At 36.0% G+C, this 25780-nt stretch overlaps 1 protein-coding gene across 1 annotated transcript in view; it reads right to left on the reverse strand.

Annotated features, from left to right (window-relative positions):
• LOC145276563 (uncharacterized) overlaps positions 1-25780 on the reverse strand; it is a 162855-nt gene that overhangs the window by 117622 nt on the left and 19453 nt on the right. Inside the window, exon 3 of the mRNA XM_080127758.1 lies at positions 11093-11180. Within this exon, the coding sequence (XP_079983884.1) occupies positions 11093-11180 (88 nt within the window). The remainder of the gene's footprint in view (positions 1-11092; positions 11181-25780) is intronic.

Raw genomic sequence — 25780 nt, forward strand, 5'->3', positions numbered from 1 at the left:
GAGCTCAGATGAGCACTTGCCATGGAAATAACGGTAAAACAAAGACAGGCTCGCAACGTCTCTTGCAAAACGTCCACAGGTTTCATATACAAAAGAGAAGGCATTTTTGTATCATTTAGATCATTCACAACATTTCAGCCGATGTAATCTCCAACCTTCTTCAGATGAATCTCGTCGAAGTTGGGAGTCTTTTTGCAAAGACCTGTAGCATTAAAATTCAGTTACAAGCAACACTCTTCTGGGGGTTGAAGGTTCAATCCTCAGTGCAGGCGATACTAAGACTGCAACTGTGATTTACTTAAGACACCTACTCGGTCATATTTGATAAAACAAGAGCATGCTAACCCCCCACCCCGTGGATTAAATAATTAAAATCAATTATCTTTAATGTTAAGTTTATAACTGTTATGGTGTATAGCTGTTTTAGTATATATTGACAGGCTAATATTATTTATGCGTGCTGGCTGACATTTAATTTGTAGCAATTACATAATTAAGATCTAATTTCTTTTTGCGTGTTATCACTCATGGAATGATTAGTATGTGGTTCGGTATAATTAATTTTAATGAGTTGATTTCAACAAGTGAGAGGCTACAGTGATTTTTCTCACAGTGAGCTCTGCTAAAATCCTTTGGTTTCAAGCCGTTTTGCATCCAAGAAATCTGCTGCACAAAACGATTAGACAATCTACTGCTGAGAGTGACAAAGTAATTCCAGAATATTTCTGAATTTTTGAAATGAGGATCGATAATTTGTATTAGTTGTATTAGTTGGACTACTGTTCTCATCTTGAGTGTCATTTATACAACGTTTCGGCAGATGTAACCTACAACTTTGTTCCGGTGTGTAAAACTTTGGTATCTTTCTGTAAAACTTGGGAATTTCTATGGAATTTTGAACAGAACTCTTCATTTTATCTATGATAGTAACATGTTCTTGTCCTGTCAGCCATGATCGGGTAGAAGTTTTTAAGTAATTCTTAGTATCGTCCATACTGAGGATTAAACTATCAACCTCCAGAAGAGTGTCAATTACAACTTTTTTTTTTTACTGTTACTTCACCTCAACAAGGCACAGTGCCACTTGAACATAAGGGGCTACTATTTGGAACAAAATTTACACGGATTATGTAGGGAGTTGAGCAACGAGATGTATGCTTGCATTACACTTGAACTTCTGCATATCAGTACAGTTAAAGAAGCAGGGATCTGGGGGGAATTCCAAACTCTAGCAGCTTAAGGGAAGAAACTGTTAGAGTAGAAGGTTTTCTGGTATCTAGGGATGTAAACAGTGAAGGGGTGGGATTTTGCTGCTTGTTGGGTTAGACGAGGATATTCACCTTGAGGGGGATATACGTGCTTCAAGTTCGTTGGAGCACATTAAAATACTTGTAAAACAGACACAGAGATGAAAAAATCTCGGCAATTAAATTGAATTTTAACGTCACAGTTGATTGCTAAAAGATTCCAGAGTTTTTTTGTTTTTTTGTTTTTTTTAAACAGTGGTCACCACTTATCAAGGCCCGGAAGCTACTCAGGGATAAGGGTTATTGCAAGTACATTACGTTAGTGTGGAGATTTGATGAAGTGTTTACTTAAGGGGGCGCTTCATTAGGAATTTGTTAACGTTGGACTTGAAGACATCCAAGGTGGGAAGCAGGCAGACGGAACAGAGTTTAACAATATTCAGCTGAAGACGACTGCGGGTTATATCGGCTGAAATGTTGTGATTAGAATGTGGTTCAATAAGAACACACTGGCATGTTTTCACTTGTGTAGTGATATGTCAGGGGATGAGAAAAGTCTGCACACGCATCTCTGCCCAACCTCGTTTCATGCCTAAGACAAACTTTGATGATCGTGTTGACAAGGCAGAATATTACTTTTTGCTCACGTGTCGCCATGACTTGGATAGGAGGCGAGGTGAAAGTTACTTTTGAGTTGTATCACTCTGTAACATTTTATGACACACGTTTAAACAAGCAAACTTGAATAGACCACTCACAGTCTTTTCACAGAAACGCGCACTTGTGCACTGTCGGGGTTTTTGCTAGTGAGCGATCAACAAAGGAATCAATTAATAAAGGTTTTTCTTACGTATGTACTTAATGTAACCCTCCTGAAATTTATACTAGTTAACATAATCTTTGCTTACTGTCGTAGGATCCCAATATATAATATCTCTCTTTTCGCCTTTTGCAATGACTTTACAAGATGAAATGGAACTGATGGATTCTATTTCATTTTTATAGTACATGTGTGTCAGCCGAACCAACCTGTCTTATATTCCTGTTTTCATAAATCTTTCTGAATTTTATGCTGTGTTCATGAAACTGTTGAATAAATGAGGATGATTATCGCATCCCCCAATCTGTGATGAATCTCTCTAAGAACATAATTTCCTAAAGTTTACATATATCTATTATATCTATATCAATGTCGTGGAGCTTTGTTGGTGCCTAACCACTGAGCTGAGCATAGTCGGTTGTCATAAAGAATCCGCTTTTCATCACAAATCACAACCCCATCGAGAAACGGGTCGTTCTTGTTGTGTAAAAGAAAGGAAGATAACACTTCATAATAGTTTTTTTTTTTGGTTGTCGTTCAATTCGTGAGGCACCTATTTATCAAGTTGTTTTGTCTTTCCAATCTCTCTCAATTGGTTGGAAATCATTGTATACATTACGTCTAATTTAGAAGTAAGTTCTCGAACAGTTTTGCATGGATTGGTTTTGACTAAAGCTCTTAATTGATCGTTGTCACCATCCGATGACTGACCACTACGGTCATCATCTTCAAGACTCTCGTCGCCACCACAAAATTTCTTAAACCACCATTGTACTGTGCGTTCAGTAATTGTTCCTGAGCTAAATGTTTCGTTGATATTGCGAGCTGCTTTAGTAGCTTTTCGGCCTAGCTTGAATTGAAATAAGAAAATTGCGCGAATTTGATTTTTTTCCATCTTGTATTCAACGTTTTGAAAAAAGACATAATTGTTTTAAAACAATTGTAATTTAAACGATTAGATAGAGCTAAAAACGCTCTTTAAAATGGTATATAAAGTAAAGGTATTATAATGAAAACAAATTTGAAAATACGTTATTTGAAATCAAAATTAAAACTTCTGTAAGAACTTTTGCATCAACCTAACATAAAAAACTTATAGACAAAATAAACTAAAATAAAACAAAATAAACTAAAATATAGGTGCATATGAATTTATTCGTTAGTTCAGTAAAGAAAAGAATATCAGTGAGAAGAGAGGTTATAGATGCTCTTTATACCTAACCATTTCGAAGCTTAATGCACCTCATTAGAAGAAACCACTGTCAATAATTTTCCCCACTCTTTATCCGTGCCTAAATCAAAACGTAGATTCCATGAACAAAGCTTCTTTCTTAGAACTGCACGGCTGTGGAACTCTCTGTCGCTTGCCTGTTTCCTCCCTGAATTCAACTTGGATGTCTTCAAGTCTAACACAAACAAATTCCTGATGAACCGCCCCCTTAAGTAATGACACTTTATCAAATCCCCAATACTAACTATTACTACGATATTATCCCACTAATTAGTGTGCGCACAATAACCCTTATCCCCGAGTGGCTCCTAGGCCTTGATAAGTGGTGACCCCCATGTAAAAAAAAAAGAGAAGGGAATAAGGTTACAGATATAGGGATAGGTGTAGCTCCCTTCATACAATTTTCCACTTTCTTATGCAGTCTGTTGCATTACTGTAGCTTATTGACATTACTCGTTTTTTGTCTTGCTTCAAAATGTTTAATAGACTTTACAGGTAATAGTAAGTATTGCTTGACATGGATTCCAATGTGTATGCTTTTATCTTGATTCCTTTGAAATTTTCGGATGTGAGACGTGAAGTTGCTAGCCGTAGAGTAGAGATCTTCTTCTTCTTCTTCATTGGAGACATCGATGATCATGGCTCTTCAGTCCTCTCTGCATACGGTCTTTCTGGTGAGATCTACAGTCGTGTTTCCAATGACCCTGTTGAGACTGTCAGTGAACTTTGTTGCCTTCCTCTGCTCTTTTTTTCTGGCGATTTTTCCTAACATCAAGTTTTTTTACAAGCTGTCTGCCCTCAAAAACTTAACTGTCTGGCATGGACGGTATTGAGTAGTTATCTGCTGTACTCTGCTTTATGTAGAGATCACAAAAGTTATTAGCGATGAATGTTATCTCTTTTGTGGACGTAAGCCAATGGTTCAACAACTGAAATCAAAGAGAAGCATCCTTGACCATATCGAACCACTAACAACATTTTAGAAGAAACCAGACTACAGTTCTCCTTCCTGTTTCAAAAACGACTGGCTCCAGTGGAAAACACTAACTTGCATGAGAACAGAAATGGGCTGATCAAAAGTTGCTATGACAAGATAAGGCAATAAAACCGACCCAACCATCCTGTGAAATCCTCAGCTACCATTTTGTCTTTTAAATTGAAAATTATAAAACGTAAAGAAGAATAAAAACAAAGATAAAGTTTAAAGTTGCACACAGATATCTTTATTCATTTTCGGACAACGCCAAGAGTGCCTGCTAGTTTCATATTGAAATATCAACCAAAATGAACTTATATTCTTAGATTTAAATTTGAAACTTTAATGCTTTATTTGTGGAGCAGAATCTGATCATTTCAATACCCTTTTTATAAAGAACAGTGAAGTATTTCAGTTTGAGGGCCCATTGATATAATTTTTTTTGGGTGGGGGGGGGGGTCCTGAGCTAATAAAATTTAAGTCCTATAGTTAATAAAATTTGAGATACCTGGGATAATAGATAATTTTGGGGATTCTAGGCTGATAGAATTTGAGGGTCCTGCTAATAGAATTTTGGGGAGCTTTAGCAAGTAGATTTTGATGATCGCAGGCTAACAGAATTTAGGGTGGGGCCTAAGCTACTAGACTTTGGGGGTGGCTAGCTTGATAGAATTTATGGACCCAGGGTTAATAAAATTTAGGGGTCTGGAGATACAGAATTTTGAAGTCCCTGAGCTATTAAAATTTAGAGGTTCTTGAGTAATAGAATTTCAGGATATCGAATTTCAGTGTCCTGGATAAATAGAATTTGAGAGTGCTGAGGCTAATAGAATTTGGGGATCCTGGGCTAATAGAATTTGGGAGAGCTCTAGGCTAACAGAATTTGAGAGCCTCTGGAGTAAGAATTTTGGGTCCTCCTGGTTAATAGAATATAGAGGCCCTTGGGCTAATCAAATTTGATACCCCCCCTTGACTAACAAAAGAATTTATTGAACCATGGACTTATAGAATTTGATGACCTTGGTGGCCGTAGGTTAATAAAATTTGGTGGGCTTATAGCATTTGGAGGCAATTTCATTAGGTAAGTTAGTCCTCTTTCTGTCTCAGAATATAAAAAAAAAACGATATATATTTTGATAATGTTTTTTTGTGTAAAACATGAAACATGAAACCCACTAAAGTTTTTAATGATTTTTGGAACTTCGACAGTTTATTTCATGAGCAACTTGATAATGTCCTGTTCATATATAAAACATCTCACAGAAACGTATCACGAACGAACGACACGAATTACACTGAAATGTAAATCTTCGCATTCATCAGAAAAGCATTCGAAAACACATAAAGATAAAGAATAAAACAAACGTACGTCAAGTAGAAACTTTAAACTGTTTCAAATTACTTCGGACGAGACCAATTAAATCTGACAATAAACAATCTCTTTTATTCTTATTTCTATTTTTCATTTTTATCAGGAGTCTCGATACGAGTGAGCCCTTGGCTGCTCTTTATAGTCTTAGCATTTTGTTTTTTGTTTTTTGTTTTTTTCCATCTCAAAGTTTAGACCTTTTTGAGATAGGTTGTTCTCTGTTAGCTGAGGTGTATGGTTTTGTACAGTTCTAGGAGGTCCACTTTATCTCAGGCTTTACCTTCACACCTTTCAAAAGAAAGTTAGCATATTGCTAATCGCTTCAGGTGCCCCTACCGTAGCATGCCAATTAGGCTGTCCATGGATATTTTGCTGAGCCAGAGTGTTCTTCCTCTAAGGTATTTTTTAAATTCCACTTTCCCTAACATGTGTCATATGTTCTCAAAATGAGAGTCAGATAGACATCATATTACTCTGCAAGGAAGCAAATATGGTTTTGTATTTATCAGTTTTAGGGACATCTTACGGTTTTTAATTGTTGTGAACTGGATTCTTTGTACTAAGTTTTTCCTGATTTACAACCGTAAACACTGTTTGGTTCAGCCATATTTATTTGCATGGATAACAAACACAAAACGTCATCTCTAACAGACAATTGTCTGTTTGTTTCATTTTACTTCAGTCAAAGTTCTCAGAAATCAAAGAGCCCCCTCTCTGGGATTAACACTTGATCTTTATCTGAAATATATAGCTATTTAAATATTCCATTAAAGTTCTCCTTTATTTCTCAAATACTGAGTTAATAAAGAAGTTGAAAACAATTTTCTTCTCACTTACTGCCTATTTAAATATGTTATAGCAAATCTTTATTGTGCTCTCTTGTTCTTACTGAATTACAGGACAAGAATTCATCTAGTCTGGTGGAATATCGAGCTTCGTGCTGTTACTTGAAGTAACATCACCTGGAGAAGATGAAAAATTCCTCGTAAAAGCCAGTGTGGGTTAGCCATTCCAAATAGATCTTATTTGGGCCACGAATATTATGTGATTTTGCATATTTAATCAGGGTTTACTTGTAGGAAAAAGTATCCTCGTGCCAGATTGTCCTGACAAACCCCTGTATAGAGAGACCTTTAGTAGGCATTCAAACTCTGTGTGTGTATATGTATTTGCTGAAATAGCTAAATATCAAACACTATGAAAGAAAGAACCACAAAGTTGGTATATTTTTTACTAGTATTGCCCTGGATGAATAATATCTAAAATCTAGGAAAAATTATTCATTCTCTGGGGATCAACTGAAGTGTCATAGGCATTTTTATACTAATAGTTCATAACTCGCCAAGGCTTAAAGCCACTCAAGGATAAGGGTTATTGAGATTTTAATTAAATGATTGAACAAGATTATGTAACGATTGAGAACTATGATTAATTTTGAGGACGATATGGCAAGTATTTGCTCAACATTGGACTGGTATTTTACCATGTTGTAGTCTGTAAGGTAACATTCCTGCAGTAATGTTTTCCATAGGTGGATGTAAATTTTGTTTATGCAACACTCTTTGTTAGTGAGATCAGCTATTTCTTGTGTTGTTTGTTACTCGTGATGGTGTCAGTTTTAAAAAAGAGTTTCAACGGCGAGTTTTGTTTTAGTGCTTCATCGTTCTCGTGGGGCTGCTTCCCAGCTGACTATAAAATGATCGTTTTCAAGTCTACTATAAATAAGTTCTCGTTTAGCTGTCCTCTTAAATAATTAAACAATATCCAAGTTCTACTATTACAGTTAGGATATCTACAGTAGAACGGGCTTGCCTAAATCCATATTGTTGGTCAGACAAAAGTTTAGCAACTGTAGGTTGGTGGAATAGAGCTTGATTAATTATGGACTCAAATATTTTGGCAAAGAGAGGGAGGGGGCTAATGGGGTGATAATTTAATGAGTCAGTTCTGTGGCTAAAACTAAATGAAAATTCCAAGAGCAAAATTTCTTCCTTACAACTGCCCATCTGTAGAACACAATACTGTGGGGCTGCTTCCCAGCTGATTATAACATGGTCGTTTTCAAGTCTAATATAAATAAATTCTTGTTTAGCTGTCCTCTTAAATAATTAGACCATATCCAAGTTCCACCATTACCACTCATCATAGAGTTGTCTCACTAGCCACCTGACACTCATTAACCTTTATCATTAAGTGACCTCTGAGCTTTGATAAACGGTGACTTTGTTGAAGCGTTGATCAATTTGCATAGGGTTTTTCTAATGTTTATATGATTTCACTTATAATAGCTTTATATATTGCTTTTTAGTTCAATGTATTTGAACTTATTTAATCATGCATATATATATATATATATGAATGATTAAATAAGTTCAAATACATTGAACTAAAAAGCAATATATAAATACATTGAACTAAAAAGCAATATATAAAGCTATTATAAGTGAAATATATATATATATAAAGCTGAACGTCTGTGTGTGTATCTGGTCACGAATAGGCTCCTATATGGTTGACTATTATAGAAAACTGATCAAATATAATGATAGAAAATGTATCGAGATAGAGGAATGGGTATGTTCGATTTGGCATAATGATGATTTATTAAAATTGTGGGGTCTGCGTACGCGCCTGGTCCACAAAGTATGAAAATGACAAATTTAAAACTTTTTAAAAAATGTCTGCGTTCGCGCCTGGCCTCCATAGAATTGAAATAGACACAAACTTTTATAAAGACTTTTCATACCTATCTGCGTAAGTATACTTTGATAATTATGTTTCAGTTTGAAGAAATATGGTATAATAAAATTATGGGGTGTTCATTCGCACCTGACCTCCATAGAATGGAAATATGTCACAAAGTTTAACAAAGTTTTTTAATATAGATCCAGAGAATATTGTGATAAGTGTTTCAGTGTGAACAGGTATGGTATAATAAAATATGGGGTTTATCTATTTTATTTTTACTTACATCATATTTTGCTTTGGTTTTGATACCCCCAAATTCGAAGCTATCTTTTTACAACCCTTCCTTTTCATAACCTATCATACTTTCATAAATCAGAGTCCATTTTCTGTAGGCTGTTTTTTTTTAACCCAGTCAACGACGGGTACTTTTGTTAGTATATATATATATATATATATATATATATATATATATATATATATATATATATATATAACTGTATAACTACTAACCTAGTTTTAAAACAGATCCTTTGTCCGATACAATGCATGCCCATTGGCTGATAGGAAGGGGCGCGGTGGATACTAGAAAGCTGATTGGCTAACTAAATCCTCAATAGAAGAGGACCATATAAAAACGATAAACAACCACAGAATTCGTGCATAAGCCTGAGGAATCCTAGAGTGGATGAAACGCTGAATATTCAGTGTAGCTTAATCGCCATATATATTTTATAAATTACTATATATATATATATATATATATATATATATATATATATATATATCAAGGCATGTTTGATTAAATACGACAGAGTTTTCTCTCTTTATTTTTCTGTTGATTTTCTCGATCAGCCGAGCATTTTTCCCGTTTCAGTTGGTAAGTTGTGTATTACATTTACCTCGAGCACTTTTGATCCTCGATTGCTGTCCGGAGCAATTTTGTTGTTGTTAAAGAGGTTTTTTTTCTATTGCCTTTTTATATGAAACTAGCCTAGGTGCCCAGCGTTGCCCGGGTGTTTGCAGTTTTGTGATGAGCAAAAAAAAAAGGTTTAAATTAAGGCTAGTCAATCGAAAATATCGGCGAAAAAAAGCGACCCCCTCCTTGTAGAAAAGTGCCCAGTTTAGGATGAAGGAATTAATATTTTTAACTAATTTTTCGATATTTTTCGTCTGAAGGGTCGAGCTTCAAAACAGTACCAATCCCGTGAAAATCCGTCGCCTTTGTCAAAAGTTTTAGGAAGACATACATACATACATACATACATACATACATACATACATACATATAAACAGACAGGTGAGATTTATTATGTAATTAATTTTATTTCAGTTTTATTACAAAAATTCTAACTATGAACTTGACGAAAAAATAATAACTAGCCTAATAAACGATATACTAAACCTATTGGACAAAATAAAAAAATTAAGCTAATAATGTTTTATACGAAATTTAAAATTTCCAATTTAATAACTAAAAACAATAATACCAATAATTCCACACTGAACCAAACAAATGTAATTTATGAATTCTCCTGTCCATTCGAAGAATGTTTTCCTAATCAAACTACGAATTCATATAGTACATATATTGGCCATACAACGACAACCCTCTCCAGTTGTCAGAATCATCTATCAAAAACCAGTGCCATTCAACGCCATATTATCACTCACAATATAAAACAAACCGAAACAAAAAATATATTAATCACTAACACCAAAATTAATTATCGAAATAATTGCACGCAAAGATTAAAATTGCTTGAAGCAATATTAATAAATAAAAAATACACCCCGACATTAACAAAGTAGCTTTTAACATCGGTACATATATATATATATATATATATATATATATATATATATATATATATATATATATATATATATATATATTGGTAACTAAATATACATATATGTATTGGCTTATAGTCTCCTATTGACTCCAAAACAGCTGGGCCGAATTTCTTTTAATTTTACACAAATGTACTTAATGTGTCTGGGAGTGCTCTTAGATAGGTTTTGTATCAGAATGCCTTCGAAAATCGATAATCAAAAAAATCCGATTAAAACAGGAATAGTCCGATTTTGACCAAATTTAATATCACAAGTGCATTTGAGAAGTTTTATCACCGCACAAGTAGTAGAGCCCGGCCTATAAAATCAACAGTAAATTCTTTAATAAGGCAGGGGGGGGCGTTCGAAATGAATGTTTTTTTTTATTAATCTGTTCACATTTTCAAGTATATATATATATATATAAATCCTCAACATATATAAAAACAAGAAGCAACCACAGAATTCGCGCATAAGCCTGACGAATTCTATAGTTGGATGAAACGCAGAATATTCAGTGTAGCTTAATCGCCATATATATTTTATAAATTACTAACTAGCTCTACCTACGTATTGAGCACTTTTGAAGTAAATACTTAAAGTTTACGCATAAATCTATACTTTCATATATTAAATTTATGTGAATAAATGAAGTAGTTATATATATATATATATATATATATATATATATATATATATATATATATATATATACTTGAAATTGTGAACAGATTAATAAAAAAAATTTGAATTAAAATATTAAAATTGTTGGCATTTTCTGACACTCCTTTAATTGCTTTCCTTTAATAATACCTACAGTTAATGGCTCTGATCATATTCAGTATAGCTATTTATTAAAGAATTCTACCTTCTGGCCAAGCAAATCGATTGTAACGATATTGAATGTAATAATTTTTTTTTTACTTACATGAATTTTATCTGTGATTCCGCCACTTGCTCCCCACACCAAGATCAGACCATCATTTGCAGAAGAGAAAAGAACTTTCAAATCCGTCCTGCAATAATTCGAAATTTGATTGTTTTAAAAATTGGCAGTTTATTTCATTTATATCCTTCTCCCCCAAAAAAATAATATCTGATAGCAAATTTGGATTCAATTTTCTGTGAACCTAATATCCTTTTAAAAAATAGCCACCTATAAACGCTTCTTCAAGCTCCTTGGCTTAACGTTCACAGGAAACATGAGTTGGAATAGATACATCGAGATCATTGCCAAGGCTGCTGCAAAGAAGATGGGCTCTATACCGTGCTAGAAAGTTACTTATGCCCGAAAGTATCCTGTGACTCTACAAAGCCACCATCCGCCCATGTATGGAGTACTGCTGTCACATTTGGGCTGGTGCATCTGTTACTAGTCTCTCACTCCTGGACAGGGTCCAAAAGAGAGTCGCCAACCTAATAGGTCCCGAACTGTTATCTAAGCTTCAGCCCCTGTCCTATCAACGAAATGTTGCATCCCTCTACCTGTTTTACAAGTATTTCAATGTTGGATGCTCTGACGAACTACAAGCTCTTATACCCCCTCGACGAAAATACTCCCGACGAACCTGACAGGCAGCGAAGTCCCACCCCTACACAGTTGAGATCCTTAGATGTAAGAAAGCCTTCTACTCTAATAGCTTCTTCCCCAGAACTGCAGAACTTTGGAATTCTCTTCCAGTTTCCTGCTTCCCCAACTGTACTGACATGCAGAAGTTCAAGTGTAATGTGAACAGACATCTTGCTACTAAACTCCCTACATAGTACCCCTGCAACTTAGGTTCCTGATAGTAGCCCTCTACATCAAAGTGGAAACGTGCTTTGTTTGTTTGGGGTGAAAATGTAAAAAAAATAATTTTTTTAAATGGAAAGAATGATGATTTTTTTAGGAGAGTTTTCCCTCAACATTACAAAATATTTTCCACCATCACAGATTTTCTTAGCAGTGAAAGATTTACTGAAAAATAAATGAAGCTTTTGAAGAAAAATATCACAGTGTCTTCCATTATTTAATTTTGTTCAACTTCCTTCCTACCATTTCGGCTTTCCACATTGCTAACACCCTTATTAAATATATGTATAATCAGTTTTATCAGTTTATGAGGGGGCTTCACGATTCGACTGCTTATCAAAGGCCAATGCTCAAACTGAAGTAACGATACCTGGGTTCAGCATCTGGCGACGATAATGGTGGCTGGTCTCAGAGGTCTATCCTATAAGTAATGTTAAAGGACTCTAAATCATTGAGCACAGGAGACTTTGAGGCGACCCCATCCTCGCCTACAACATCTTTCATGGACGGTATGACCTTGACCAGGACCTATTCTTCACCCCTGCCCTGAATTGTGGGCTTCATGGGCATGTGAAAAAAATTCTATTTTTAACAGTTCCGAAGGCTTTGATGCCAAGCAGCGTAATCGCTTTGAGTGGCATTTCCATGGAACCAGCTATCCAAAGAGGTCATAAACTAGTCCACATGACAGTACTTCAACGTGGCCTTGGAAAAACACTGGTCGGACCTCCATGTTTTTCCCTCATGTATAGTTTCTCTTTGTACATAGCCCCTAAATTCTCAGTGACTTTTCCCCCTTTAAATAGCAATCGCTTGTTTGTTTATTCTTTGACAATTAAATAAATGAATGAATGAAGGTTTCAAAGGAAGGTCTTCTTTATTGTGAAGATCAACACAATACACTTATTCTTAATTCAGATTCTCTATTTTTGCCTTGCACCCGACTAAAATAAGCATAATAAAATATAATTAAATGATAAATGAAAAGCCTAAACCTGTAGAATGTTTGCTGCTTTTAATTTCTTGGCAGGGAAGATACGAAACCACAGGAGCACCGGTGGTCTCAATATGATGTTCTGTTGAATGAGATGGTTTGCTCACAACAAAATTTAGGTTTGTGAACTCCAAGAGTAGAATAATGTCTGACATGCATCATTTTTAGTGGCAATGAAGAATACTGGGCAATGAGATGAGACAAGAATTTCATAGTGTTGTAGTGTATCTACCTTATGGATAATAATAAAGTCTTTCACCTAATATAAATACCGGAAGAATATCTCTCATCGTTATGCACACTTGGCAAGTTGGACTGGCATGTAACTGTACTCTTTATTTGTTGTATTTGTTGTTCTATTCAATTTGTTATTCTATTCAATTTATCTGGTTTCCACTAATTACCGAGTTGTGTCTTTTATCTGCATCCTTACAGAACCACAACACATAGCCAGGATGGAAAGTTCCATACTAGCATCAATCAGCTAGCATCTGCTGATATCCAAAAAAAAAAAAAAAAAATTTTAAGTAGGGTAAAAATTTGGAGTCCAAATTGGGTTAGGGCAAATCAGCTACAGTAAAAACCAACATAAACGTCCAACAAAATTCCAAGATTAAGGAACAAGAAATTCCAATGTACATTGAAATAGCTGAATGATTTAAAGCTTGCAGCAAAATGGGTCGCACGCGTGGCTTCTCAGTTTTAGAGGCAATATAGTGGAAGCAATACCAATTTTCTCCAAACAGCGTGTTTGGCATATGTAGATTGTAAGAAACTGTTGTGAAGGAACATAACTGGCTATACACCGGTTACAAACTGTATATATATATTGGACTGTTTGGCAGACAGCGGCAGACAAGCAGTCGCAGTAAGACGGATAGTCTTACGTGTTGATTATCAGACTTTCTTCCCCATACTTGTTACTATGTACTTCTATTTACCTTAGGCGAGCAGCCTTACGTTTCTGTATTATAAATAAACCCCATTACACATACCACTCGGTGTAACTCACGTTTGTCTTTATTTCCTAAGTATTTAGGAATATAACAATGGCGACGAAAGGATGTTCTTTCTCTTAACAGAGATAAATTACCGTACCAAGGACTGTGTACAATGCAAGGATTTTTTGTTTTACGAAAAAAAACAAATTACACAAGGATTTTTGACCACGTGCGTCAATGAATTTAAAAATTTTTCCTACCTAAAGTAGCGAAAAGTACGGATTTTTCTTCGTAAAGAACTCACAAGAAATTATAGAAACATGTTCAAGGTAAAGTGGAATTTATATTTATTTTGACAAGTAAAAAAAAAAAAAAAAAAAAAAATGGTCGCAAGTTGAATTCGAAACTACACTAAAGGATTACGAGTTTCGAAAGAAAAAATATAAATACAACGACTATTGTACCATTTTATGCCACGTGGGAACGGCAGCCATATATTTTTTTTTTTGGAAAATTAATTGTTTGTTATTGCCTTTATATAAATAATTGGAACTATTTGTCGTGGGAAGTAAGAAATATTTTGTGTATGAACTTACGTTGTTGAAAAAAAAAAAAAAAAAAAAAAAAAAAAAAAGAATTATTTTACAAAGCCTGTTGAATTACTATGGATGAACTTTGTTGAAACGTGTTGTGTCTGCATATTGCTACTAATTTACGATATACGTAAATTTACGATTTTTCTTTGGAATTATTGTGTAGAATTCGAAAAGACATTTTTGTACTAGAAGCTAACATGGAACAATTAGCAGAGTTAACTAAGGCTCTAGCCCTTAGCATCCAGGAACAGACAAAAATGACTCAACAATTTTTAGCGCAACAACAACAACAACAACAAATTCAACAACAACAGCTACAGCAACAGCTGCAACAACAACAAGAAAGAACACAAAAAACTTTAGAGGCACAACAAGAACAAACAAACATACTACAACGACAAATGTCGACACAGCAAAAGAATTTAGAAAAGCTAATTCTAACGTCGACCGGGAAGAAGACTAATTTTTCTGCCGAGGGTATTTCAAATTCACTAACGGAATTTCGTTACTCCCCGGATACTGGTGTTACTTTCCCTGCATACTACAGAAGATACGAAACAATTTTTACGAAAAGATGTTTAGACTGGACCGATGAGGAAAAAGTTACCCTGCTACTACAAAAACTGGGTACTGATGAAAACACCAAGTATGCAAATCTAATTCTACCAAAAAAAACGGAGGAGGTTTCGTTCGAGGAAACAATTAGTACCTTGTCGAAAATATTTGATAAAAGGGATAGCCTATTTCACTCTAGATACAAATGTTTGAACATTCAGAAGGCAGAAGCTGAAGACTATCTAGAATATGCTTGCACTGTGAACTGTTTATGCGAATCATTTAAATTGAATGAAATTTCCGCAGACCAATTTAAATGTTTAATCTTTGTACAAGGTCTCACAGCACCAAGGGACAAAGACATACGTTCACGGATCCTAACAATTATGGAGGCGGATCCTAACATAACATTGCAAAAAGTCACTGAAGAGTGTCAACGTCTGATTAACATAAAGAAAGACAACACTCGCATTGAAGAGAAAAATATTTTTAAGGTGCAGCAAGTAAAAAGGCAAGGGACCACAAGAAAGTCCAGGTTCCAAGAACACAGGATCCTTAAAGGATACAAAGACCCAAAGCTAAAGTGTAAATGTTGTGGTAGTTTAAGACACAACAATAAGACCTGCTGGTTTAGGAACAAAATATGTTATGAATGTGGTCTCAGAGGTCACAAGGGAACATACTGTGCCCAGAAGAAAAGACAAGGGACCGATAATGTAAATACGCTTCGCATGAATAAAGAAAAAAGCTGCGAAAGACGGAAATATGTTGATGTTCGGATAAATGGACATCTGGTTACATTGCTTCTGGATAGCGGTGCAGATATTAGTATTATAAATGAAGATATATGGAAAAGGATAGGTCGACCTGAATTAACGAAAACCAGAAAGACGGCGAGAAGTGTGTGCGGCAAAAGATTAGAGTTCAAGGGAGAATTAAAATGCAAAGTGACATTCGCTAACCAGACTCATAAATCCAAAGTGTACGTCGTACCAGGAAAGAATACATGCCTGTTTGGGGTAGATTGGATTGTCCTGTTTAATTTATGGGAGAAACCCATAAATTCGTTTTGTAACGTTTTAACTGCAGAAAAAGCAAACCAAAGGGAAGACTTCCTGAAGGATTTGAAAACTGAATTTCCCAATGTTTTTGCCGAAGGACTAGGACTCTGTATTAAGACAGAGGCAAAATTTGAATTAAAGAAAAATGCCACTCCAGTATTCAAACCTAAAAGGAATGTGCCTTTTTCAGCGATGGACGCAATCGAAAAAGAGTTGGATAGACTTCAACAACTGGAAGTCATTGAAAAAGTTAACCACACAGATTGGGCAAGTCCAACCGTGTATGTAAAGAAAAAAAATAACAGAATAAGGGTCTGTGGAGATTTTTCAACGGGTTTAAATGACTGTCTATTGGACCATAATTATCCCCTTCCGTCCGCAGAAGATCTGTTCTCTAAGCTTAACGGAGGAAAAATTTTTTCTAAGATAGACCTCTCAGATGCTTACTTGCAAATTAAGATCAGCGATGAATGCTCCAAATACTTAGGCATAAATACTCATAAGGGCATTTTTAAGCTAAAGAGGCTTCCTTTTGGATTAAAGGTTGCTCCTGCTATTTTCCAGCAAATTATGGACACGATGCTGGCAGGGTTGGAATTTTCAATGGCCTACCTTGACGATATCCTAATTAAAAGTGAAAATTTGCAAGATCATAAGAAGCATGTAAAAGAAGTATTCAAAAGAATACAGGAATTTGGTTTTAAATTGAGCCCAGAAAAATGCGATTTTTTTATGAAAAAAATTAAATATCTAGGTCAAATAATCGACAAAGAGGGTCGAAGACCGGATCCACAAAGGACTGAAGCAATTGAAAAGATGCCTGCTCCAGATTCAGTGACAAAATTAAAATCGTTTTTGGGATTAGTTCAATACTATGCAATTTACATCCCTAACATACAGAATTTAAGAGCTCCTCTTAACGAGTTACTGAAAAAGGGTGTTAAATGGAACTGGAATAAGGAATGTGAATCTGCTTTCCAAAATATCAAAAGATGTCTACTGTCAGACTTAGCATTGGCACATTTCAATCCAGAAAAGGAACTAATACTAGCAACGGACGCCAGTGATTACGGTGTTGGCGCTGTATTACTTCACAAGTATGAGGATGGTAGGACAAAAGCTATCGCCCATGCTTCAAGAACGTTGGTTGCAGCGGAGAAAAATTACAGCCAAATTGAAAAAGAGGCGCTGTCGATAATATTTGGAATTACAAAGTACAATCGATTTCTCCATGGACGATCTTTTATTTTGCAAACCGACCATAAACCCCTACTTACCATATTTGGATCAAAGAAAGGCATTCCCACACATACTGCGAATCGATTACAGCGATGGGCTGTAACCCTCTTAAACTATCAGTTTAAGATGGAACATGTATCCTCAAAAAAGTTAGGACACGCAGATGCATTATCACGGTTGATCCCTAAAAGAAGCGAAAGTTTCGAAGAAACGGTAATTGCTGCGCTTAAAGACGAAAGTGAATGTACAAGTTCAATGTGTAATATGATACGTGAACTTCCGGTAACTTTCGAAAAAATAAAAAAAGAGGCAGTAAATGACATTTTCATTAAGAAAATGAAAAATCAATTGGGATGGATAAAAAAAAATAAAAAGGTAGATCAAACAACGCTTTTTTCCATCTGTGAAGATGTGCTCATGTATGGTGAGAGGATCGTAATTCCACTAACGTTACAGAGGAAAATTCTGAAGGAATTTCATACAGGTCATCCGGGCATTTCGAGAATGAAATCCCTTATGAGAGGATATGTGTACTGGCCTGGTATGGACAAGGAAGTTGAAAAATGTGTCAAGACATGCAGAGGATGTCAATTAGCAGCTCGAGATCCTCCAGTAAAAACGACGCCATGGCCAAAGACGGACCTACCCTGGTCACGTCTGCATATTGATTATGCGGGACCTATAAATGGTTATTTTTACTTGATTATTGTAGATTCTTTTTCAAAATGGCCAGAAATATTTAAGTTTAGACATCCAACAGCAAAAAACACTGTGAGTGCGCTTAATGAAATTTTTAGCCGTTTTGGAGTGCCAAAAACCTTAGTGAGCGATAATGGAACAGCATTTACTGCTCATGAATTCAAAGAATTCTGTGACTCACTAAATATTCTACATATGACAACACCTGTGTACCATCCACGATCGAATGGGTTGGCCGAAAAATTTGTAGATACGTTTAAAAGGGCACTTAAGAAAAATCTTACTACGGACACAGACGAACAATGTATTCAAACATTTTTAGCAATTTACAGGGTGACACCAAATCCTAATAATAATGTCAATTCTTCCCCGGCTGAGCTAATGTTTGCAAGAAAGATAAGATCTGTCTTCGATAGGCTGCTACCAGAGAAAAAGAAAGTTTTCAAAAAAGAAAACCTTAATACCAAGTGCTTCTCCCCAGGTGAAAATGTATATTTCAAAAATTTTCAAAATGGACGAAATCAGTGGGTTGAAGGTATTATCAAAAAAAGGATTGGGAGCATGGTCTATACCATCCAAGGATTAAGTTTTGTCTGCAAAAGACACAGAAATCAAATACGTCCCAGACTGTCTCCAAATGTGGAAGAGACACCAATGGAAACATTGTGCGATATTTTTGATATACCAAAACCAGCGTGTGTACCGCAAACAATGAATATTTCGCCTGAACCGACCATACGGGCTGGACAGAAACCTTTACCCCGGGTAACGCTGACCAGAAGGAAAAGCGCAAGAAAGAGAAAAGTTACCAGGAGATTAAGCCCTGACCCTAAAAGGAAGAGGTATTTAAGCTAAAATCAGGAAGATTTCAGCTTCAGGGGGAGGTGTTGTGAAGGAACATAACTGGCTATACACCGGTTACAAACTGTATATATATATTGGACTGTTTGGCAGACAGCGGCAGACAAGCAGTCGCAGTAAGACGGATAGTCTTACGTGTTGATTATCAGACTTTCTTCCCCATACTTGTTACTATGTACTTCTATTTACCTTAGGCGAGCAGCCTTACGTTTCTGTATTATAAATAAACCCCATTACACATACCACTCGGTGTAACTCACGTTTGTCTTTATTTCCTAAGTATTTAGGAATATAACAGAAACAATGCATGGTTGTTAGAAAAATCGTGGAGATTGCACCGTGTGTATATCTGCAGGTTAGAAAATAACAAGACTTTTTACAACTACATGTCGCTATTCCTAAACAATTGTGGTACAAACACAGACATGGCTTGCTTGAGTGACAGCAGCATGGATGGACCGTAAAAAACATGTTGTCTGCGCTTGACTGCCCAAATGATACAGCTTGAAAGATTTTACAGGATAGAGCAATAATGCAAAGAACTGCATAAAAAAGTGGGCAATTGCTGTATTATGATACCACGTGGTCCTCTGCTCACAATATCACTGCTGACTCACTATTGTTTCCATAGTTTAATTCTTTTTCGTCTTTTCGTTCTGGGTCTGTTTTTATCTCCCACGCATTGACGACTATCAAAGACGTGCATCGACTCACAAGTATATAAAAATAGAACAAAGCAAAACATTCTGCAAATATCAATTGCATTCTATGTGTGTGTATGTGTGTGTTTACACGTTAAGGCCCACATTTACATTCTGTCAAGGCCGTGTTCATCAGTTGATGTTAGCTTGTAGAGGTTCGGCCTTTGCATGTATTACAAGATCAACTCCTATAATATTTTGTTACAAAAGGATCATCAAATGAAAGGCAAAGAAAACCCTTCTATAAATAACAATATAGGTATTTATTTAATTGACCTACACCATTGGGTGTAGGTTGCTAAATGTTAATATAGTGTCACAGTGAAGAAAGTAATAATGAGGTAAGAAAGGTTTACCGCTGAGAGTATTTTCTTGAGCAGCGTGGCTTCAAGTGGAGATAACTGTGATCAGAGTGAGAGAGAAGACGTCTTTGAACGTTCATATCGTACAAACTCGTTATCTTTTGTTTTCTGAACAAGTTGTTAATATATGGCTCTGGGGTTCGTCCAATCTTCGGCTTTTTTTTTTCTGGGGGCTCTCCCCCCCCCCCCCCCCGTGGCGATGGAAGTCGACGTTTGTTTTTTTTAAAAGGTGCCAAAGCTTCCCCTTGGTTCGCAATCATTTTTTTTTTTCTCTCTCTATCATTTTTCTTTCTTCTAACTGGAAGCCCGACGTCGAGCTGGTGCGCACAAGATGTGTTTTATTTAGTCACTGACCATGGATGTGTCAACATCCGGTTCGCAGCCAACTCTCATTAATCCTCACAAGCTTATCTCAATCTGTTAAGGCCTCTCAATTTAGTCCAAGCCACGATCTGCATTCTAGTGTGTCAAACTCTAACTGTTTTCAACCGTCACAAACCCAAGACTGCTCCCCAACTGTTCTTAACCATCGTAAATTATTGAAAAGCTTATTGCCACTTTTAAAAGTAAACCAACTCTTAACACGTTGACCTTCTTTGCCCTAATCATTAACTAACAATCCCACCTCAGCTTTGTTTTGTTCTTGATAAACTTATTTTCGCCTTTTTTGTTATACTTTTTGGTAGATTGTTCTAGTTCAGTACACTTGAACTTGTGTGTGTGTGTGTGTGTGTGTGTGTGTGTGTGTGTGTGTGTGTGTGTGTGTGTGTGTGTGTTTCCATTTTCTTCCTGTGGGAGGGGAACAACAATAATATCACAATATGACCACAGTCTTCAAAAACACAGCAGCAAAGAAGTTTGGAGATCACGAACGACTCCAGAACCAACACCTGTGCGACACATCCGGGTATTCTCGCCTTTTGTTTGGAGGGTGGGGGAGACATCGATCTTATCAAAAACAAGCAAAGAAGAACAACAACAATGGAGATCACGAACGACTCTGGAACCAACACTTGTGCGATTGTGATGTCAACACATTCAGTTTTCTTACCTCCTGGGTGAGTCACGCTATGGTTTTATCAATGAGTCGTTGATTGGTACCTGCTAGCAGAACAAAGCGACTTGTCACTAAGCCTGTCACTAATAGCCGCAGAGGTATGCTCTTTTGTAAAAGTCGCAAGATAAGACTCTATTTCAGTAAGCTAAGCATGACCATCTCAGTTAAAGTGCTACCCATTTTTTTCTTATCTACATTAACAACCAACACAAAAATCAAAGAACTAAACAGAAAAAAAAATTAAAAAAAACATTTGTGAAAGAAAAAAAATGTGGTTAGAAACTCAATAAAGATTTGATTGGTTTCGTTATATGGCAAATCAACTTTTAGTTGGTTAATGCAGGATCTGATCATTTTGGCAATACTTTTTATGCTTCAAGCTCTTTATATTTTACCATATTTTTTGTGATATTTGGTTTACTTGTTTTATAGAGGAAACTAGCATGCCGCCTGCCGTTGCCCGGTCGTAAAATATGCATAAATATTATATTTCAATTCATACAGAAGCTGAGACATGTGCATGCGAGTATTATGTTTCTTCTAAACGGTTCATTTCTCATGAATAAAAAAATACTGAGATCGAAACCAAAGCCTAAAGACACTGAGGCAAATACAATAACCATTAGGCCAGCTTGACATGATCTTTAAAAAAATGTTTTCAAATGTACTTATTCTTAACATAACGAATCTGTAATGCGAACCATTCATGCATGCACATTCGTGAAACAGTTGACAAACAGATAAAAATCTAATGATTCCTTTTTTTTTTTTACATGGGGGTCACCACTTATCAAGGCCCAGAGGCCACTCGAGGATAAGAATTAATTGGTATATATTAGTCGTTGTGGTTTTAGCGTAATAAACATTAGTGGGAATTTTGTAAATTGAATTACTTAGGGGGACGGTTCAATAAGAACTTGTTCACGTTGGACTTGAAGACAAATCAGATTGTAGTCAGCTGGAAAGCAGGCAAACGGAATAGAGTTCCACAGGCGAGCAGTTCTAAGAAAGAAGCCCTGTTCATGGAATCTATGTTTAGGTGTAGGCACGGATAAAGAGTGTGGGTAATTGTTGATAGTGGTTCTGGCAAGATGAGTGTTTTTCGTGAAAGTCTGACGAGGGGAACCAGAGATCGAAGCTCAGATGAGCACCTGCCATGAAAATAACGATAAAGCTACGTCTCTTCTGTGGGAAAGAGGTTACAGAGAAGAGAAAAGGGCATCCCCCACTAAGCTACAAAATCTATTTTGAACTCTGTCAAAGCAGAATAAGCTGCTTCTAGCAGTTCCTGCCCAGATATGGCAATAATACTCCATCGTTGGCCGAATCTGGCTTTTATATAGATAGAGAATTGCATCAGGAGTGAGATATCTACTGGAGCAGTAGAAGGATCCCACCATCTTTCCAGCGACTTTGGCAATTGATTTGATATACGTGTTCCCTTTCAGATCGGGAGTAAAGATCAAGTCAAGAAGCTTGTCAAAACATGAAGCATCCCAAAGATGAGAGCCATTCATTTCGATTGATGGCAGCTGGGCAGCAGAGCGTTGATGATGTATAGATAGAAGCTTGGTTTTAGATGCATTAAAATTAACCAGCCAGAACTGAAATCAAAACCAAACTCTAAAGACAGTCAGTCAAGTATGATAACCATTATACCAGCCTGACACGTTCTTTACAATGTGGTTTTTAAAACCTACTTATTCTTAACATAAGGAAGCTGTCATGTTTTATGACCGTGCATGCACAGTCGTGAAACAGTTGACAAACAGATAAAAATTCAATAACCCCCATATATCAATTTTTCAATTTTGACCCCTTAGCGACCCTTTTTTTCGGATGAAAACCGATTAAAACGTTTTCCATGCGTCTGAATACTCTATATACCAAATTTCAAGTCTGTAGATCAAAGATTTGTTGAGTATGTTGGTTGAGAAGTGTCCTCACACACACACACACACACACACACACACATACACACACTCTCACTTCTATAAATATATAGATAGATTATTATTTTTATTTTGAGCTTTGCATAACATAATTAAGTACTAAAACATGGAAAGTCAAAAAGAATAGCATCAATGTTTGATGCATTTTAGGTCAGGAAGCCAATATCTTTAGACAGCCTGATCTGGTAGTATTAGATCCAATGAAGAAATAAAAAATATATTTTCCAGCAGACAGAAAAGTGAGATGTATGTACGTTATTCTTTTGTGTGTAAGGGGCAAACAAAAACCACGGAACTCCCATCTATTTGTTCAATATGACCATACCAACAAAGTTTCCTGTTCTGCACATATCTCCCTATACTACCCTGATATCATCAGATCTATCTTTCTTTAAGACATACGTTATATATCCATCATATTATTCTTATAACATTTCTCTCCATGCAACATATGTCCTCAACCCTCACTGGTCAGCTTTCATTTTCATAAAGCATCACATGCATACACATACCTGATAAAGACAATTGCACTTAAGGGAACAGCGAGGATACCAAAAAGAGCTCTCGGTTGGTTTCAATAAAAAAGCGGGGCAATATTCGCAGCTGGTTTGGCTGCCCCATACCCAGCATTACAATCTTCAAAGGAAGAAAAATAAAAAAATAAATAAAAAATAAACTTTTCGCTTTGTCAACAGTGGCAACTCTCTGCTAGTTAGTAATAGCGTAATTATGCTAGACTTATTCCTTTGCTCCTAACTCTTGCAATCACATTAGCACCATCTCCCCTCTGTGCTCCCTCAAACAGTCCATGTCCAGATTACCTCAAATTCAGTATGAAAGCTTTAGAAATCCTTTACTCAACCTGTTCTCATGTTCACAGACAATCTGGTGCTATTAGATCAGGCTGTCTGAAGATGCTGGCTGTCTGACCTAAAATTCCCCAAACATTGATATTATTGTTGTTTTTTTTGTTTTTTACAAAACCAAACACCGTGAATAAATATTTGAAGATATAAAGAACTTGAAGTATAAAAGCTTTTACCAAAATGATCGAATTCTGTGCTAAATAACCTAAACAGGGTTGATATGCCATAAAACAAAACAACCAAACCAAACACCATGAATAAATATTTCAAAATATAAAGAACGTAAAGAATAAATGATTTTACCAAAATAACCGAATTCTGCACTAAATAACCCAAAAAGGGTTGATATGCCATAAAAAAAAAACAATCAAGCCAATCAAATAAATTTAAAAAAGAAACACTTAAATGTAAAAAAAAAAGTTATGAAAATAAAACGATTATCATGAATTAGATCTTAGATTTTTTTTTTCAAATCTTTATTGATTTTTTTTTTTTTTTTTTTTTTTTACACAGTGATCACCACTGGAAAGAATCAAGCAAAAAATAAATTCCAAAGCTTTTCCAATAAATTTGGATCATTTATTTCTGTTAGAAATTTTTATTTATTTATTATATTTTTTTTTTTTTTTTTTTAGAGAAAAGAGAATTTTCTTTGTTAGTTATTTAAGATAAAATTATTTCTTTGAAAATCTTAATGGAATTGAATAAAAGATGGAAATTCCAGGCCAAAACTGCAGGATTCTTGTTGGGAGATAAGTAGGATGCGAACAGTTCGGAAATATTATTTGTAACAAATAATGATAAATGCAATTACTGTTACTCCTACTCCTACTACCACTAATACCACTACTATCACTACTACTAATACTATTACTACTAACACGACTATTACAACTACCACTACTAAAATGCCGCCTCCATTCAATCTCAAAAGACAATGGATACCCCCTGCTGTGTGTGTAATTGTGAGGCAAAGGTTGTACAATTTTCAACCACACCTCTCCTGAATCGATACTGCTTGAGTCCAGTGGCAAGGAGAAGTCAAGAACGACTGGAAACAATGCGGAAATAAACAGAGCGCACATACAACATCTGAACATTTTAAATGGTCACTCATTTTAGTACTGGCCAGTGTCAATGTTGCTTAATTGCAGTGATTTAACGGAAACCGGTGTCTCTAAGATGATTATGTTGTACCACTACTATTGCTATTATTGTTCACTCAGGAGTTCTCATATTTCTGCAGGTCTGCTGGTACCATTTTGTTTCCTATATATAGGGTGGAACAATAAAGTTGTCTCCATAAAGAAAACAAAACTACAGCTTTATTTTAAAACTTTTATTGAAAAAAATCAATTCGGGTGACTTTATTATATAGTAGAGCTGATATATATTCAATGTAGCCGCCTTCAGCCTCAATCATCGCCTTGATATAGGTTCAGAACTGGGACCAGGCTTTTTCACAAATACCAGTGGGAGCTCTGCAAATACTTGGCAAATGGTGGCAATCAGGCTGGCTTTGGTGTTGTGAGAGGTCATGTTGGTGATGTTCTTGATGTATGACCAAATGAAGTAGTCCAACGGGTTCAAGCTGGGGGAGGAGAAGGGCCCGTGAGAGAAGGGTACAAAGTCATAGCACTCCTTCTGAAGCCAAGCCTAGGAATCTTAGCAATTGTGGGAGGCACAGAGTTCTGCTGCCACAGACAGGGTCTGTTTGCACTAGGGGATCACCACACTCTTCAGCACATCCAGGTACACTTTGGTATTGACTTTCAAGCCGACTTCAAAGATGTGAGGTGGCAAGATGTGGCCCTCACTTGAAACCACACCAAAGACCAAAACCGTGGCCAGAAACTTTGTTTTCATCACCTTGTGAACGTCCCTGTAATTCGTGGCAATCCAGCAATGCATTTTGAGGGTGCCGGCAATGGTCCTGTTGT

The sequence above is a fragment of the Euprymna scolopes genome, chromosome 5 (genome assembly GCF_053919585.1).
Source record: "Euprymna scolopes isolate OS-2025 chromosome 5, ASM5391958v1, whole genome shotgun sequence".
In the NCBI taxonomy this organism is placed as follows: domain Eukaryota; kingdom Metazoa; phylum Mollusca; class Cephalopoda; order Sepiida; family Sepiolidae; genus Euprymna; species Euprymna scolopes.